This window comes from Dermacentor variabilis, chromosome 2, assembly GCF_050947875.1.
Source record: "Dermacentor variabilis isolate Ectoservices chromosome 2, ASM5094787v1, whole genome shotgun sequence".
NCBI lineage: Eukaryota > Metazoa > Arthropoda > Arachnida > Ixodida > Ixodidae > Dermacentor > Dermacentor variabilis.
This window is the reverse complement of record NC_134569.1, coordinates 133,623,145-133,642,889: the sequence shown is the minus strand read 5'-3', so window position 1 is coordinate 133,642,889 and position 19,745 is coordinate 133,623,145. Positions and strand designations below refer to the sequence as shown.

The 19,745-nt window shown below is 51.0% G+C and overlaps 1 protein-coding gene across 1 annotated transcript in view; it reads right to left on the bottom strand.

Moving 5' to 3' along the window:
- IA-2 (tyrosine phosphatase IA-2) overlaps nucleotides 1–19,745 on the bottom strand; it is a 700,681-nt gene that overhangs the window by 40,765 nt on the left and 640,171 nt on the right. The window contains exons 16-17 of the mRNA XM_075682014.1: nucleotides 16,933–16,987; nucleotides 11,187–11,334 (exon numbers count right to left, since the gene is read on the bottom strand). Of these exons, the coding sequence (XP_075538129.1) occupies nucleotides 11,187–11,334; nucleotides 16,933–16,987 (203 nt within the window). The remainder of the gene's footprint in view (nucleotides 1–11,186; nucleotides 11,335–16,932; nucleotides 16,988–19,745) is intronic.

The following is a 19,745-nucleotide window of genomic DNA, read 5'->3' as shown; positions in this document are numbered from 1 at the left end:
GGAGGAATAAACTTTTATTCTAGAACCAGCACTTTATGATGGCCGGGCCTAAGCCTCCCACGAAGGGACGTCGAGGGCTTGCCTCGCCGCCGCATCGCGGGCGTGCTGGGTCGCCCAGGTTTGGTCGTCGAGGGCGGAGCTCCGCAGAGCCTCATGCAACCTCGACGAGAGAGTCGTGGTGTTAGTCTGGGTGTACTGTGCTGGGCACTCCCATAGCATATGCGGAAGCGTAGCCGGGTGAATTCCACAGCACCGGCAGTTGGGGGTAGTGTAGACGTCCGGAAATATAAGGTGGAGGCGGGCGGGTGAAGGGTACGTGTTTGTTTGTAGTAGACGCAGGGTGGTAGCCTGCGCCCGGCTGAACTTTGGGTGAGGCGGGGGGAAGATTCGGCGACTGAGGTGAAATGCCTTAACGAGATCGTTATAAGTTGTCAGACTTTCCCTGGTGTCCAACTCATCTCCAGTGACTCCGGCGCGGTTGACTAGACCTCGCGCAATGGAGTGGGTGACCTCGTTGAGATTGGGGAGGTGTGGGTGGACAGGGCCCGCATGGGCCGGGATCCATGTTAGGGAGATTATGCTGTCTTTAGAGTGTGGTGCCTGGCAGAGGATGCGAAGAGCTTGGGGAGAAATACGGCCTTTGCTGAAGTTAGTAACGGCTGAGCGAGAGTCACACACTATGGTGTGACAGGTGGGATCTAAAGTGGCCAGGGCGATGGCCACTTCTTCAGCCGTCTCGGAAGTGGGGGTAGTGACGCTGCAGGCGTGGCGTAGGGCTCCATCGCGTGTGGCGACGGCCACAAATCGTGTGCCATGGGAGTATTGGGCTGCATCAACAAATGTGACGCCAGGTACGTGGACATTCCGCAACTTGAGGGATTTTTCCCCTCTTCTTGCCGCGAAAAGAAATGGCCCTGAAGTTTCAAGTTCTCATGACGCAGCTTGGCGTCTTATGGAGCATCAGCGCTGGCGACTTCAATTACAGACAAATAAGCGAGAACTGCAGGAAGTAAGAGATAAACAAGTTCACGTCGTCAATTTGTGTACTACACAGCAGCTCAACCATAGGATAGAAGGCGCGCAATAACTACAGTTAAACCAATTTTAAAACGAAAGCTCCAGCCAATGTTACAGTGTGACGAGAATAAAACGCGACAAAGTGTTTACGTGCAATGGCTGCTTCAAGTCATCAAAGTTAGTCGGAACTTAGAAGTTGACAGCGCCGGCAGGGGATTAAAGACTGGCGAATGAAGCGTAAGTAGGTGGAGCTGTTATGTATGACTTTTCCGGCTAAATCGTTGTCTCGTTCGCGCTCAAATTTATCCCGGAGGTAGCGTACTGTAGCGGATGTAGATTTAATGCAAGATTTGTGAACATTACTCATCCGTTTTCTCAATAATAATAATAATAATAATAATAATAATAATAATAATAATAATAATAAAAACTCGGCACGTGTCATGCTTCGCTATTACAGCGGGAGATGGCGCCACCGTTCCGCCCCGTCTGGCGTCGCCGCTAACGACGCGTGCTCATAATTTATTCTTGACGAAATATGCAAGCAGTGCTCTCAAACGTGGTTTTAAATTGCACCCACCAAGAAATGCCTCCTTTGTGATAAATTTGGCCTTGGACGAGCCAGCAGAATCGCCGGAAGAGTCGTGTATAGCTGACGCAAGATACTTACGAGGCAATGAGGATAAGGATACTTGGCGATGCAAAACTTTATTTATTCCTTTAACGTGAATACTTTAGCTGTTCAGATTTTCGTGTTGTTCGAGAGAGAGAGAGCAAATTATAAATGAAAGGCAGAGAGGTTAACCGGGACTGAGCCCGGTTGGCGACCCTCCACCGGGAAAAGGGAAGAAGGGAGGGAAAGAATAAAAGAAGAACAGAAAGTCCACTGGGGATATCGATCGGTCACTCAGTCCTGTTGTACTCGAAATGCGAAAACTGGGAGCACAGTGCTGCCGTTCCTCTTGCAGCCGAAAGAAAAAGAAAGAAAACAAACAAGAAAAAAAAAACGTTCCAAGGCAGCATGAGTGTACGAACAATTTATCGTTTGAATATTTCTCACGCTCATCCCAACAGCGAGACGAAACAAGGCAAGACGAAACCTACAGGCGCGACAATGCCTCGCAGTGGCCAGCGGGGCACCGTTTGAAGGGCTCCTTTTCTCTGTTTCAGCTTAAATTGCAAAAACAACGAAAAACAATAAACGACGGAGCAAAACGAAAGCCACGAAGCTTCCAGGTGAAACTGTCGCTTACACGTGCCGAATTTCTCCCGTTCTCTGCTAAAGTCGGAGTGTCCCTTCGTCGCTCGCTCGGTCCTGTTGCAGCGAGCTGCCTGTCGGACGAAGATGGGCACGACGGAATCGAAGAAACAAAAGAACAAGTGCACGAAATTGAGATAGAGAGATAGAGGGAGAGAGAGAGAGTTGGAAAGTACACGAAGCCAAAGCAAGAGGATCCGGAGTGAGCGGTGCTGGAAAAGAATCGATCGCAGTGACCCTGTCGTCCGGCTGCTGCTCCGATCCCGCAGTTGCCCCGGACGCAGCAGAGTCGGGGGGACAAAGCCGCGCGTAACGACGTCTAATCCCGTCCTTTCCCGACCCGTCCATCCGCCCCAACTCCCCCCCGACCGACGCCCAACAGCGTAGTGCGCTTACCAACGTGGGTGCGCATCACCCTAGCGCCGTCGTCCGGGCCGGCTAGCGAGCGGCGGCCTCTGTGACGGCAACATCAGCAGCGGAAGCGATGCAGGGAAGCTTGCCACTCTGGAGCCGGCGCCCACGTATTGGCTGCGCGCCGGTGCTTTTCGCGCAGCGACCCGAACGCCGAAGCCGCGTGCACGATGGAGAAAGGACGCGAGACGTCTTGCGGCTTAAACATACTGCCTAGCGCCTCCACTAAAGTGTGACGGGCACGCCTGAAGGATCAGACAGTCCATCTTACGATACACACGAGGCTGTTAAAACAGGATGGCCGACCAGGAGCACGCGCAGCGTTTGCTTCTCTGTACCTTGCCTTCTTCGCGCTGCAAGCTATACTGCTGCGTTGTCTTCGCGTGCACGCCCAAATGCCTCGTAACAATGCTTCCAAGTTTGGAAGCTCTTGCTCGCGGTGTTCTGGCTGTGCCGAGGAATGATCTCAAGCGTTTTCCTCTGTAGCTTGGGCAGTTCGGTGCAACTAATCACCCAATAATGGTGCGGTCAGCGCCGCCATGCTCTCCGGGATGGCCCGCGGTCATCCGTGAATATATCAGCGGCCAGCGGTTTCTCGAGAATCAAGTTCCTAGCACTGCACGCTATTGCGGAGCCGCGTACGGTTCATACGCCTGGCCTGGGCGCGCCGGTGGCCACCATTCCATCGGTCTTCTCGTCGCCCGACTCCTTGGCTGCAGCCACTCACTTCTTTCTCTGTCACGGGGACGAATGGGCGACCGCACTGCCTTCTGTCAGCCTTGCGTGGCCGAAGCAACAGGTCATACACACCATGCCCATTGTAAGGTGCTCGGAAAACGGGCGAGAAATTGCTTTGGGCAGCGTTGACGCTTCGTGGAAGCTCTTCGTATGGTGGATGAAGTCGAAAAGTTTTCTTCGAAACAAAAACTTCCTTTGTTTTTCTAGTTTTTATCTGTCTTGTGTATGTGCAAACACCGCTTCGCGTTAAATAAAACCTTAGTTTTGACCTCGGCGCCTCTCTTGTTCTTCTCCCCATGGTGTTGCGCCTTCCACGCTGCTTTATTCAGGATGCAAGTGTAGCAACACGTCCAGTTGCCGGCCACTCTGTTTTATGTAGTCGTAACGTTTTTCACAATTGTATACGAGAAGAGTAACTCAAGTTTTTTAATTGAGTGTTCTCTAATCACTCCGCGCTGCGGGAAAATTTCTGACTATAGTTAAATCAGTGTTACGGTCAATAAGCTTCATTGGTCAATCGGGCAGACGTGTGAGCATGAAAGTGATGGATTCTGGGCCAAAATGAAAGGATCAATGATATTCGAATTCAGCTCAACATTGCGAGATGCATGCTGTTACGTTTCGCCTACGACGCGCGGTAAAGCCGGCGAGGATACAACAGACGCCAGGGCTTCGTTCAAAGCGGCAGACATTTTGGCCCGTTCGGCGCCGCCGCTACGCCTCCCTGCCAAGCGCGTCCAGGCATGTTCCAATGCCACGTGTCTTCATGTGCGTGTGTGAGTGTATGTGCATATTGGTGCCCACGCTTGTCGAAGCGCGGCAGCCGGGGAGAGGAGCTCCCAACAGCTGTGAAGCAAAGGGGTCCGAGCGGCGCGAACACGACGGCTGCTCCTCCTTCTCTTCCCATTGTGCCCACGCTTGTCGAAGCGCGGCAGCCGGGGAGAGGAGCTCCCAACAACTGTGAAGCAAGGGGGGTCCGAGTGGCGCCGACACGACGCTGCGCCACCTTATCCCATTGTTCCCGAGCGGCACCATCACGTGCTCGTCTATAGAGGGGTTCCTTCTTGCCCTCAACTGCGAGAGTATAAAAGCAGCTGCCCCCGGACGCCAAGGAGGGCTCCGATTTCTTCTGTTGAGTAACGTGCTCTCCCGTCTCTCTACTTCGGTCAACCTGACCGCCAACTCTTTGCGATGTTAGAATAAACAAGTTGTTTTGTTGTTACCAGTCGACTCATGCTTTGCCGGGACCTTCGGATGCTTCCAGTTGTACCCCAGGCCGCCAGGCCAACGCTACCCTTGGGGCTTGCGACCCAGGTGCAACAACGGGCGTCAGCGCCGAGTTCCCAACAACTCGTGCCATCGGTGCGACCACAACAACTGTCTGCCAGCGGTGAGATCGCGACAACGGAGGCCAGCAGCGAAGATATGCAGTTGACTGTATGCTGAGCAGCTCAACGACGATCCGGGAGCAGTGCAACGAGCCCTGTGTGATGACTGGTTGCCTGCAGCGGAACGACTGCGCTGGATTCTTGGCTACGAGGTTTGGTGAGTGCGGGACTTTCTTCTTCTGAGCTTTGCCAGGCTTTTGTTAGTGTCAGAAACGGAGCTGGTAATTGTGGTTGTCGTTGCTGCCGGGTTAGATTGCGGCAAGACAATAGTAAGCAGTAGAGAAAGCAGCATTCAGAGCAGCCATGGATTTGAAGTCGTTGCGCAAACCGAAATTGTTGGAGCTTGCAAGAGAGTTGGGTCTGGATGTCTCGGACAAACTCAGAAAACCAGAACTGCTAAAGGCTATTCTTGAGTTAGAGGCTGAGGATGACGAGCTGTCGGAATGCCTTGACACTATTGAGGAGAGGTCAAAAAGACAGGAGCGCGAAATTAAAGAACAGAAAGAGCGAGAGCAACAAGAGCGCGACCGTCAACACGCTTTGGAAATGAAGCGTCTTGAGGTAGAGATGGAACGCGCTCGTAATGGAAGTCACGCACACGGTGCAGGAGAACGCGTATTGTTCAAAATGACTGACCTGATGCGGCCGTTTAAGCTTGGAGAGGACATTGGTTTGTTCCTGGTTAACTTTGAGCGAACGTGCGAGAAGCAGGGGTTCTCTCGGGAAGCGTGGCCACAGCGCTTGCTCACTTTGTTACCCGGCGAGGCGGCCGACGTAGTCGCTCGCTTGGATAGAGAGGAGGCAGAGGATTTCGACAAAGTGAAATCGAGTCTGCTAAAAAAGTACAGGCTGTCCGCGGAGGCGTTCCGTCGGAAGTTTCGGGAAAGTGAGAAAGGCAAGAATGAGTCATATACAGAGTTTGCCTACAAGCTTATGTCAAACATGCAAGAGTGGCTCAAAGAAGAGAAAGCGTTCGGTGACCACGATAAAGTTCTGCAGTGTTTTGGGCTAGAACAGTTTTATGGTCGGTTACCTGAGAACGTGCGGTACTGGGTCTTGGATAGGCCAGACGTTTGTACGGTGGCTAAAGCCGCTGAGCTAGCCGAGGAGTTTGTGACGCGTCGGGCTCGCGGAGCTAAGGACGGTCAAAAGGGTGAATTTGGCTCGAAGTTTGAGAGGCCAAAGTTCACACCCATGAGAGCAAAGGGGAGGGGAACACACGTAGTGCGGATGCGAGTGAAAACAGTGCGACCGAACCTAAGGAGACGGCGGCAGCCGAAGCCGAACGCAGAAAGCGGTTCGAGACGAGGCAAGCGCGCGTTTGTTATACGTGCCAGAAGCCGGGTCACTTTTCGGCGCAGTGTCCGGAAACAAAACCAAAAGTTGTGTTTTTGTCAATATGCAGCACTGACGAGAACATGAAGCTTCTCGAGCCTTACATGCGAGACCTCCTCGTGAACGGGAAAGAGTGCCGAGTGCTTCGCGATTCCGCAGCTACAATGGATGTAGTTCACCCCTCCTACGTAGAACCCGATATGTTCACGGGCGAGTGCGCATGGATCAAGCAAGCCGTGGAAGCTCATAGCGTGTGTCTGCCGGTAGCAAAAGTGCTTATTGAAGGACCTTTCGGAGCTCTTGAAACGGAGGCCGCAGTGTCATCTATACTGCCCCCCCAGTACCCGTACCTATTTTCAAACAGGTCCGATCTCCTCCTGCGCGAGAAGGGGCTTTTGTTTGGTGAGGCTAGCGTTCAGGCCTTAACCAGATCGAAGGTTCGGGAGCTCGCTGCAAAGGCGGTAGTTGCGGGGCCGACGTTATCAAACAATGAAAAAGGGTCAGAGGCGCAGCAAGCTGATATTCAGAGCACGCCTGAACTGAATAAAATTGAGTCTGTAACGTTAAAGGCACCAGATACTGGAGAGGAAATTCCCGATGCGGGAAAGTTAGAAGAGCTATCTGCAGATTTGCTCATCGCGCCTACGTCAGACGGACTTAATAGGTTGCTAAAAGTCAGCCGGTCGGCTTTGATAGCCGAGCAAAAGAAGGATGGCAGCCTAGAAAACATACGCTGCAATGTCAAGGAAGGTATCGCCAAGAAAAATGCTCGTTTTGTGGAAAGAGGTGGAGTCCTGTACCGGAAGTATCTAGACCGCAGAGGAGTGGAGTTCGATCAGCTGATCGTGCCTCAATGCTATCGTCAGGATCTGTTGCGCTTGTCGCACGGGGGTTCGTGGTCCGGACACCTAGGAGTTAAGAAAACTAAGGACCGTCCCTTGCAAGAGTACTATTGGCCAGGGTGTTTTCGGGACGCAGACCATTTCGTGACGACATGTGACACCTGTCAGCGGGTGGGCAAACCAGGGGACAAATCGAGGGCGCCGTTGAGATTGGTACCTATCATTACGGAGCCTTTTAGACGGCTCGTTATTGATACAGTGGGACCTCTGCCGGTAACAGCCACGGGGTACAGACACATTTTGACTGTGATCTGTCCAGCGACAAAGTTCCCTGAAGCAGTGCCGCTTAAAGAACTCAGCTCAGTTGAGATAGTCAATGCACTACTGTCCATATTTGCGCGAGTTGGTTTTCCTGCGGAAATCCAATCAGATCAAGGCACAGTGTTTACTAGCGCTTTGACGACAACTTTTCTCGAAAGGTGTGGGGTAAAGCTGTTACACAGCTCAGTGTACCACCCACAGTCGAATTCCGTTGAGAAGCTCCACTCCGTCATGAAGCGCGTGTTGAGAGCATTGTGTTTTGAACATCAAACTGACTGGGAGCTGTGTCTGCCTGGGGTGATGTTTGCATTACGGACCGCGCCGCATGCGGCTACGGGGTTTTCGCCAGCTGAACTGGTGTACGGTCGCTCGCTGCGATCTCCGCTTCGCATGCTTCGAGAATCGTGGGAAGGCAGGGGCGACGACCCAGTCGTGGTGGAGTACGTGCTTAAGCTCCTCGAACGCTTAAGAAGGGCACAGGAGTTGTCAGGTGAAGCAATGGCAAAGGCCCAGCAGAGGGCCAAGGTTTATTATGATCGGACCGCCAGGGCCCGTCGTTTTGAGGTGGGCGATGAGGTCATGATATTGCGCACATCGCTAAACAACAAACTAGACGTGCAGTGGGAGGGCCCAGCACGAATTGTTCAGAAACTGTCGGACGTTAACTACGTGGTGAGTCTGCCAGGAAAGCGGAAAGCACAGCAAGTTTGCCACTGTAATCTGCTCAAACCTTATAGACAAAGGGAAGCAGTAGTGAGCATGATGGTAAACGTTCCTGAAGAGCTTCCGGTCGAGCTTCCGGGACTAAACTCAGTGACGAACAGGGAAGACACCGGTCGAGTCATTAGTGACTTAATCAGTAGAGCATCGCTGTCGCCTGAGCAGAAAACCGAACTACACCAGCTCTTACAAGAGTTTCAAGGTCTGTTCTCTGAGAGGCCTGGTAGGACTTCTGTCCTTACTCATGATATAGAACTTACCTCCCCAGAGCCAGTACGATCCAAGGCGTATCGGGTGTCACCCCGCCAGAGCGATATTATGGAGGCTGAGGTAAAGAAAATGCTACAGCTCGGTGTTATTGAGGCAGGTGAGAGTGATTATACCTCCCCTTTGATTTTAGTTGAGGTACCGGGCAAGGAACCTCGTCCTTGCGTCGACTACCGCAGGCTTAATTCCATCACTAAGGATCAAATTTATCCGATCCCTAACATCGAGGAGCGCCTTGAGAAAGTTAGTAGCGCTCAGTTTATTTCCACCCTAGATCTTGTCAGGGGTTATTGGCAGGTTCCACTTACAGAAGAGGCTAGTAGGTATGCGGCGTTCATTTCCCCAATGGGAACATTCCGTCCTAAAGTGTTGAGTTTTGGTTTGAAGAACGCGCCATACTGTTTTTCAAGCCTCATGGATAAAGTGTTGCGGGGACAGCAAGAATTCGCTTTACCGTATCTAGACGACGTAGCGATATTCTCCGCATCCTGGTCTGAGCATATGGCACACTTGCGGGCAGTGCTAACCCGCCTGCGCGAAGCGGGCTTGACAGTCAAGGCTCCCAAGTGCCAGTTAGCACAGGCCGAGGTTGTCTACCTCGGTCACGTGATTGGTCAGGGTCGTCGCCGCCCCTCTGAAATAAAGGTGGCCGCTGTGCGAGACTTCCCGCAACCGCGCACGAAGACCGATATTCGGTCGTTCTTAGGTGTCGCCGGCTACTATCAGAGGTACATCCCCAGGTACTCTGATATCGCGGCTCCCCTGACGGATGCTCTAAGAAAAACAGAGCCCCAAACAGTCGTCTGGGACGAGACAAAGGAAAGAGCTTTTAGCGCCCTAAAGAGTGCCCTAACAAGCCAGCCGGTGCTACGATCGCCAGACTATACAAAAGGGTTCGTTGTTCAGTGCGACGCTAGTGAGCGAGGCATGGGCGTTGTACTGTGCCAACGGGAAAATGGAGAAGTAGAACACCCCGTCCTATATGCTAGTCGTAAGCTGACCAGTCGTGAGCAGGCGTATAGCGCCACCGAGAAAGAGTGTGCGTGTCTCGTGTGGGCCGTTCAGAAATTGTCATGCTATCTAGCCGGCTCGAGGTTTATCATTGAGACGGATCACTGCCCTCTCCAATGGCTGCAGACCATCTCTCCCAAAAATGGCCGCCTCCTGCGCTGGAGCCTCGCTTTGCAACAATATTCCTTTGAGGTGCGTTACAAAAAGGGGAGTCTCAACGGTAACGCCGATGGCTTAAGTCGAAGCCCCTAACGTAGGAATCAGCCTCAAAATTGTTTGTTACTGATGTTTTTCTTCCTGAGGCAGGATTTTTAACATATTGCTTTTGTTTAGTGTTTCAAAGTGATGATATGCTTTCTAGTGCAATTTTCCAATTTGTGGACGCGTTCTGAGTGCTGCTAGACTACTGTAAGGAACTAGGCAGTGGTATAAAAGGGGAAAGAGCCTGGCAGGGCTTAGTGAGGGTTGTGCCGTGCTTGCTGACTGAGCGGTTGAGTTTCAGCGTAGTTCTAACGCTTGCCGGGAACGAGAACAAAAATGTGAACTCTCCCGAAGTCACTTTGCAGTGTCCCGTGCGAACCTGAACGAGAGAACGAGGCCTTCTCTGTGCGCTGCGCTCAAGAAACGTCGAGGGACGCCCGACTTCGGTTATGAGCATCATCGAGCGACATCCCTCCGGACAGCGGATGCAGTCCCCTGACCATCGGGATCTCCTTCCCCCGGCGGGGCGGTCTGTTACGTTTCGCCTACGACGCGCGGTAAAGCCGGCGAGGATACAACAGACGCCAGGGCTTCGTTCAAAGCGGCAGACATTTTGGCCCGTTCGGCGCCGCCGCTACGCCTCCCTGCCAAGCGCGTCCAGGCATGTTCCAATGCCACGTGTCTTCATGTGCGTGTGTGAGTGTATGTGCATATTGGTGCCCACGCTTGTCGAAGCGCGGCAGCCGGGGAGAGGAGCTCCCAACAACTGTGAAGCAAGGGGGTCCGAGCGGCGCCGACACGACGCTGCGCCACCTTATCCCATTGTGCCCGAGCGGCACCGTCACGTGCTCGTCTATAGAGGGGTTCCTTCTTGCCCTCAACTGCGAGAGTATAAAAGAAGCTGCCCCCGGACGCCAAGGAGGGCTCCGATTTCTTCTGTTGAGTAACGTGCTCTCCCGTCTCTCTACTTCGGTCAACCTGACCGCCAACTCTTTGCGATGTTAGAATAAACAAGTTGTTTTGTTGTTACCAGTCGACTCATGCTTTGCCGGGACCTTCGGATGCTTCCAGTTGTACCCCAGGCCGCCAGGCCAACGCTACCCTTGGGGCTTGCGACCCAGGTGCAACAACGGGCGTCAGCGCCGAGTTCCCAACAACTCGTGCCATCGGTGCGACCACAACAATGCGTACTCGACTGCCTTAGTGTGTCCGATTTTGCAGCGCCGGTTACCATAGCGACATCTAACAACACAATAGTAAACACGTATACCTATCCCTATAGCTATACCTATACCTATAGTAAATACCTATTGTAAATAGTAAATGTGGGCATTCAAGCTGTTCTACAACATAATGGGCATAGCAAAACACGTGTGAGTCAATACTTTAGTGATGCCGAGCTTTAACAAATTACATCAACTCACAGCACTGCGTTTAGGCTGCCTTTCAGCGCTCGCGATTTATGTGTGAGCTCGTTCTTGAGGATTTTATTGCTCTCATAAATGACCACACGTATTAAACTGGCAGTAATTACTCTAGTTTGTCTTACTTGCGGAAGCGCCTTTGAGCCTTCTTCAGCGAGATAGACAAGACACTCCTCGAAATCACATATACTATGTACAGAGTTGCATCGTTACGTATAGCAGATCCAGGCGTGGCCTACGCACGCATACTCACAAGTGAGGACGTCCGGGTAGCGGTTCTTCTTCATGTTGGCCGGCAGCGAGGCGACCGCCGTAGAGCAGGGGTCCGCCTCGTAGGCGCACAGCGCCTCCCACTCCCGGTCGAGCCTGTCCTTGCACTTTAGGTGGTCCTCCATGTAAGACTGCGGGGCAAAATCACAAGGTAGCCTTTGGGGCCAGCTCGTTTTTGAAGCTGTTCACGTTCGGTAGCCCTCATTACGTCAACCGGAACGCGCCTTAAGCGCCTACTTGCTCTTCCTGCAAAGGGTATAGATGACTCCTGGTTGTAGTGACTGGAATGATGTTATAACTTAGTGCGTCTGTTTTTTTTTTCCCGAAGCATTCGATGTTATAGTTCGTCTTTATAGAGCCCGCGCTTATAGCAGCTAAGCTGCTATCTTCATTAATTCAACCTGAGTGTAATACGTCTAAACTAATCTTGAACGCGCTTCTTTTTGTAGCTGCTTTCGTATGTCCAAGGTTGGTTAGCCGTTTGGAATATTTCGAAAGCGCGTTGACGGTCGATCAGCGCCGAGTACGTTTTCTTTTTTTGTGCTCGGATTGACATGGTGGCATAACATCAGAATGAAATTGAATATGATCGTGTAGACCTGTTTCGTACAGATGCTGTGAAATAGACTTAAACATACGTTGTTTACGGAGTACTTACCCCTCCGCGGTGGCAAGCATTCAAGATGGTCCATTCTCTTAGGCAAAACGTGGTTTTTGTTAGTTTTGTAGTTTCATTAGCACCACATTACATAAACATATCGTGTAATGGAACCTACGAAATTGCAGCGTGGCTTCTAAAATAACTTCTTGATACTGCGTATCAGGGAGAAAATACATGACTTTCCCTGTTAACTTTACTTACAGCGAAATTTCAATTTATTCACAGAGGACACCAGTTGACAAACGTTTTTCTGGCATCGGCCACTGTCGCACGAAGTTACAACAAAGGGTGCGGCCCAATATGTGCAGCAATAAAAAAAGTATTTTTTTTCCTTTACGAATGCACTGTTTTATAGGTCGGAATGCAAATAACAATTTTCCGCCTGTCCGGCTGCGCATTGGACAACGTTGAATACACAGTTATAACTAACGCAGGCTATTCATTGCAGCGCGCTTTATCACAGCGGAACTATATCGACGTCGATTTCAAGTTGATCATTATGGGCTGCATCGATGCGGGAGACAGACCTGCACCACCTTCTGTGGGCATGCCCCGGGCTGCAAGCGATCCGCAGATGTCATCTAAACCGTGTGGGTCATCACGTCATCCTGCCATCAGACTTGCTAAACATGGACCACATTTCCGCTCTGTTTTGAACTTGAAGCGGGAGACAGGGCTTCAAAATCACGCGCCGCAAAAATTTCCATGCCGAACGGCAAGCTAAGGTTAAAAAAACTGACTCGCCGTTTCGGCCCTGCCAGAGTGGATGTCCAGCAAAGCTGTTGAAAACCTCCACTACAACAGCTGAGGGAGGTATGCCATGCCTTATGGCTTTAGAGTAATCGAAGTAATGCGATTTTAGAGTAATGGTAGCAATGGGAGTAATGATAATCTCGACAGCACGCTGCCGCCCGTAGTGAGGTTGCTACTACATTGAAATCAGTTGCTAGTCCGGTTACTAAGGCGAAAGCCTTAAGTGGCTTGTACCCGCGATGGCCTGGAAAACGCGGCCTGCGGTACAGAAAGTCATGCGAGCTCGTCTCGCGCAGACGCGCGCTCGTCGTCGTCTTCTTCCAACGCTCGCTCCGATGCCGCTCGTCATGCCGAAAAAAAGCAGAGTTAATTAAGATAGAGTTAATTCAGGCCCTCGAACCCACGACCTTCAGTAGGAGTTGAACCCTCGAAATTATGTGGAAGTCGAACCCACTACGTTTGATGTTAAGGTGAAGAAGGTGAAGTTAACTAAGGCACTGTTAATTAATATAGCGTTAATTAAGGCACTCAGACCCATGACCTTTGGTGGGCGAAAACAAGTAATAAGCAACAACGCATTCGAATGGGAATGTCAAGTAAATTAATGAATGTCTCTTGAGCACCCAGGCTTTTACCTTAACCCTCTTTGGCGTATGATAAAGTGATTGCGAATTCTTTTTATATTCGAAAGGCTGGAGGCGTCACTTCCCACGTCGCAAGTTGTCGTAGCGGTGGCAGCTAGCGCAAAAGTAATCGTGAAACGTATGCGGGGAGCGCTACGTACCTCGCATTGTTATCAGGAGCGCCTTATTGTGAGTTATGCGAGACGGGTGCTTGTTTTGAGTTTGTTCTTTATAGAAATGTAGGCGGTTTTGTATGTTGCATGCGTGATTCCAAAGAATGCTTGCACTGTTCGCTTCACTCTGCTAAGTTCTTGTAGCCTCTGCTTTACGGTGTTATGAGCCATTGCATTTTTGCTTGCTTACGGGAGTATGAGCCATTTATGAGTCACCGCTTGTAGCCTACGGGTATATATGAGCCATTGCTCTGCCCTGCACTGCCGCCGGGAACGGCCCGCCATTGTTTTCTGTCGACGTTACGCCACGAAGAAATCCCGGGATCCTAGCCATAGGCAGCTTCGCTGTATAAACAAAACAGGGTTCCGTTTTCTGAGGCCCGTGGGCGCCGCGCGTGCCAAGCAGCGCCTCATCCGTCTTCTCTATACCAACCGGAACCATTGCGCAGTAATTTGGAAGTGGTCGCAAACGGATTGCGTTGCCCGGAGCACTTCCTGTGTTGCAATGTCACGAAAGGAGCGCGCGCGCCAATTTTCTAAGTTGGGAAGACGAGTGCAGTGGTTTACGAAGCCAACAAATTAGAAGCTTTTCATGCTCAGCGAGCGAACGCGTCTACCGGCTTCGAAATTTTGAACAGCATCAGTAAAACGAAGTTTCTTGCAAAGCGAAGAATGTGGTAGATAAAAAGACACGGAAGGAAGAAACACGAATTACGAAACGAAGAAGCTGCTGACTTGAAAAAATCAAAACAAAGAAAATTGCCGCCTAGGCGGTCAACTCGAAGTTATCGGCAGTGCGTGTCATAGTTAATTCCACAGTCCTCTGACTTTCGCGTTAAGTGATGCACATGCGCCAAAGCAGCAGTGGAACCACGGTGCACCCAAGCTTGTCTTTGATACCAGAAGCGTCGTTTTCGGGCCTGCTTTCGAATAAAGACTAACTGGCTGGCTGACGATCCGTCAGTTGATGGATATTAATATATTATTTCATTATTTTCATTCGAAGTCATCTGAACCTCGAGCTCTGAAGACAACGGTGGTGGTCTTCTTGCTAACGCGGTTGTCTTGGTATCTTTACCCTGCGCTTACGTTTCTAAAGTGGCATGTTTATGAATGTGAAAGCACCAAATGGCCCACTGAGCGAAAAAGCCGGCGTCTGTATATCAGCGAAACAGTGTCGCGCGATGGGAGAGGGCGTCGCCGCGACGCCACGTCACCGGCGCGCCTCGACGGTGCAGATACGGCGACGCGGGGCGAGACGGGTTGTCGTCGGCGAGGCAGTAGCGTGACGCGCGCATGCGTATGCCGCCGTCTCGCTCCCCGAAGCCGGCGCGCGGTCCCTATCTCTCCCTCATCCCCACTGGGCTTAGCTACAGCGCGCGCCTGCCGGCCTTGGTAGCCGCTGCTGCTTCCTCGGTCTCTCTCTCGTTGCGCAGGACACCGGTGGCACGCGGCCTTGGCACCGCAGGCAGGCTGCTGCTGCTGCTTGCTGGCTCGGGCATCACGTACCGCTATGCACATTACTCGCAGCGCAAATACCGAAGGAGCGCTCAGCGGCGTTCAATTGGACATTAACGCTTTCGCATTCACAATTCATAAGAAGTGCTTAGGTGCCCTCGGATATTTTATTACTATTAATATATTTGTTACTATTATTCCCCGACTCTGTGCAATTCTCGTAGCGGCATATCGAACAACGAAAGGAAAACGACTCAAGGTAAAGAGAAAGGAACGACATGCCGAGACCGAGGGCCATTCAGAAAGAAAAGAGGCATGCACACTTCGCTGTCGAAAGAGGCCCGGCGCTCTAGCCGACCGCGTCCTTTGCCGCTGCCGCTTCCCTCCGGCTTCTCTGCAGGCAACTGGCGCGGACTTTGCAGCGGCCGCGAGGGACAAGCGCGGCCGCACTCGAGCCCTCGGACCAAATCCGACCGCCGCGAGCGAGCGTGTGTGCGTTGGGCAACTAAGCGCCGCGGTGGCGTCCGCCCCCGGTGAATTACAACAAGCGCGCGGGGCCTTCTCCTGTCGCACGCCGCTGGCACCTTCCCCCGCCCTACACCCACCGTCCCTGGCGAAGCTTCTCCATTCCATTTGTTTCACGTAGACGGCTGGAAACGACAGTGCGGCGACGTCGACTGCAGTCAGCCCCGGCCGGCCTCCCAGACTAGTGGCAGGAGAACACCTCGTTGCTCTATCTTATTTCTCCGCGCCACGCCATACTCCGTTTCTTCAATCTCGTTGCTTGCTTGTTTGTGCGTTTGCCTTATTCCCACCTACCGCGACGTTCTCGGGAACGATAGGAAGAGCTGGCCTCTCTCGATGCTGGCTGGCCAGCTGCCTGTCCCTCTGTAACGGTGCAGTATATAGTGGCTGCGGCAGGCAGAGCTCCCGTAACGCCACCTCGCGGCAATGGCTGCGAAAGCTCCGAGCGTTTCCTTCGTCTCGCGTTCTTTTGCCCCTCCCCCGCTGTGAACTACTGCGTTTTTATTTTATTTTATTTTCCTGCAACGCCTTTCCGTTAGATTGGTCATGGGGAGAGACGTCCCCTAAAGGCGCCCGTTTGTTAGAAAACACACCTGAATGCCTTTGGAACTTCCGATCTGCAGTTATATATTGCATTTTTTATGTCTCATTTCGTCTGGAGCTGACTGACATGATCGTTAAAAACTTTTGTTCCCGGAACATTTTTTTTCTCTGTGTTATCAGCGCACCTTGCTCTTTCCTGCGACACGGAGCCGACCTCGCATGGTGCGCTAACGAGGTAGTGTTGCCGTCTCTTGCCTGTAGGTGGCAGAACCGGTCTTCGTACAATGCGGCTCACGTGAAAAAAAAAGAAAAAAAAAGAAAAAAAAATATATATATATATATGAGACACGAACGCATCCGGACACTGCCTTTCAGCTTTGTTTTGCCTGGGTTTTAGTTAAAATTCCTTCGCTGAATGGGGTTTCTGACTGAAATTCTTAGAATGATTTTGGGTGCGGCGATTGTTCAGCTACCAGGGTAATGATCGTTAATGCATAGGTTTGTCTGATTTTCAAACTTATGCCTTCAGACGTTCTTGTGGCTTTATTTGCTACCATTTACCTGCCTTTATTGGCCTATAGAATTGGCTGTGAATCAAACCGGAGACCTAGTGGCCGGCAGAGAAGTTGTAGCCTTTGAACCAGCGCAGCAGGTCTGAGGGAACTTCGTTAGCTAAAGAATACAACAAACGTTGGAAGTATCCTCTACTGTGTGCCGTTTTCTCTTTCTTTCTTTCTTTTTTTTTCGATTGTGTGACAGCTTCTTTTTTTTTTTTCAGAACGTAACACGAGAAGATTATAAGTGATCGAAATTAAACTGATAAAGATCAATATGATCAAAATCGTACTGTAAGGGATTATAACTCTACGGCGCTGTGGGGGAATCAGCTAAATACGGTGGTGCAGCCAGGTTAGCGCATAGTTTTACTTCATTGGTCGCGCCAAAAAGTATTGAATAAGGAGACGAATGGGAGGAAGCAAACATTTGGCTTACCAAGATCATGTGGCCAGTGGAAATGTCCAGGTTAGACGTCACCGGTTCCTCGCTCCTGCGGAGACAGGAAAAAAAAAAAAAAGCCAACGTGTGATGCTTGTGTTGAGATGTAAGTATCAGCCAAGAAAGGCAAGCAATAAATGACGCAAGCAGACGGAGAAAGAAGGCGGGACCGACTCGGCGTCCCAAAGTCCGAAGCGAGGTCAGTACAGCGTCGCAGCAGCCCAAAAAGCCGACGAGAGAAATAATGAGTCGCGCTTCACTAAAGGACAAGAAAAAAACAGAGAACATATTAAAGTAACCTGAACTGTGCCTCTTAAAAGTCGTTAGCTAGAGACAGGGCAGCGGTCAAACGCATCATTCAGAACTTTCGGTTCCCGTGCAAGCGCTGTATGTTTGCCTTTAGTACTTTCTCGCTCCCCTCTCTTACCCTCTCCCCCCTCGGGGCGCACGCCCACACACACGCCGGGTGCTCTAATTGAATCAGACGCAACATGGCATTAGGGGGTCTCCCGGCGGTTATAAAATTAAGAGTCCACTCTCACTCACTGCGCCGTCTGTTTGAAAAGCGCAAAAAAAAAGAGAAAAGTTCACAGCAGAGCCCCCGGAATACCGTCTGCGCGCCGACATCAAAAGCTGGGACTCGGAAGGTTGCTCAAATTGAGAATGACCGAACACGAAGAAGCATCGGCGGCAAAGCGATTAGGCACACTTAACGAGCCGCGCTCTCCTGTTCTATAATTATTTAGCGAAGGGCGGAGTAAGCACCGCGGGCGTGAGGCGACGGTTTCGCCTTTGCTGTACCTGTTGCCTAGACTCCGTATTATACTCGCTGTTCGAGCGACCAATATAATTTTAAGAGACACTGAAGAGGGAGAACAAAAATTCTTTGACATCTATAATAAAGTACCCCTCTACTATACAACAAAAGAAGAAAGAGAAACAAAAGAAACTACCAGCTTTTATTGGTGGAGGACGCTTGGTAATACAAGAAAGAAGCAGAACGAAAGCGCACCAGCTCGCCTCGATGCCATGGATCTTGACGGTCTCTGCTCGGACCTAGTTAATTCATTTATCTGTAACAGTGGACTAAATAGCATTCTAAAGGAGCCAAAGATTGTACTTAGCAAGTGTCGACAACTTCGAATGAGCCAGAATGACCCAAATACGAGGAAGTGCTTCGAAGTCCGTGGCGGTCACGTGCACAGTCGCACTGGCGCTACGGTTTCGGCGCGAAATTGAATAAATGCTACTTTGACCTTCACGTTGTCTGGCAATAATAAACCGATCACTGCATAGTTAACGAAAATGGAGTTTTGAAATAATTGTTTATCTGTATAAGCCGATTTAGCGTTTGTTCTTACTTGTTCCTTTAAAGCGGGAGATATCGCGGTTAAAGGTCAACTGCAACAAAATTTCACGTTGGCTACATTGGTCGTACACAGGTAGCTTGCCGGTTATTCCTTTCAGGCATCAATTACGTTTGCTTACTGCAGATTTAGTTTGACCACATTTCTTGCACCTTCACGACCATGAATAGCGCACGTGTTCGGAAAGGACCGAGAATGTCAAAAATTTCCGTTATGTTTCATTGACTATATGGAGTCCGCATTGACTCTAGATCCATGTATTGAGCCCGCAATGAGTATGAGGACTCCATACAGGCAGATACGAGTCAGATATGAGAACGTAAGCTGTTTCATGTCTAGTGCACTTAAAGAGCAACTCCCCCTTTCCCCGCACACACTATCCAGCCGCTTCAATAATACGCATGACGTAAGGAACTTGCAGTTTCGCCCGAATGGCAAGGAATTGATAGCGATAGCCAAGGATCAGACAACTACGAGACAAAGTAAGGTTCGTAGTTTTATTGGCTGTATAAGATGCAGTAAGCATTCACTTACTAATAAAAGAAATATCAAGCTTGGTGCCACGCGCGCACAGGCAAACATGAACACATCTCCCTCGATGACCGCAAACACTCGCTGTCGCAAAGCTGGCGCGATGAAAAGCACAGGCAGAGGGGACCGGAACGCTTCGTGCTGCCTCTTCCTTCAAGGCGCCTCGGAAACTTGAGATTACGTGGCCTCCAACCCACGGCGCACATGAAGCCACCAGACGTCACGACAAACCCAGCCTTGGCTCCCATTGCGAATTACCTCCAAGATAGAGCGCGCGCGGGCGGCGTATGCGCGCAGCCACACCGCGCGCAGCCGCGGCTGGGCTGAAACCGGAGACGCACGCTCGTAACATGCGCTTTCACAAGGTCTTGGCCTTAAGCACACCCCGCGCCGATTCATCCCAATCAGACCGTAAATCGTGTAGCAGACCACTGAGTCTCGAGTGAGGGGCCCACGGGAGAGCATTTCTGCCGGCCGGTCGACTCCAATTCAACCCTGTGAAATAACGCCGGATCTGCACGACAGAAGTGCGCGTTTGGCAAGCGAAGACTGACGGATGCTCGTTTGGATGCGAATGACGGATGCTCAGGCAGCACCAAACTCGCCATGTGGCGTGATACAGCTTCTTTCCAGAGCCTCGAGAACTGCAGCGTAAAATAGGGTTGCTGCAAAATATCAGCAAAGGGGGTCCACGAAAAACGTCGGTGGTTCTCCAAGGCCTGAAGGGAAATCGCAGCAATGATGCCATTGAAAGCGCGCCGAAGGTTACAAAACAGTAAATGTACAGGGTGATCATCTTTGAGTTTTACGGAATCTTTAAATATCGCATGTCGAAGAAAGCATATTTCTTGTCCTTGAGTTTGATTCTTCGAGAGGCGGACATTACTATTATGAAAATATTAATATATGTTT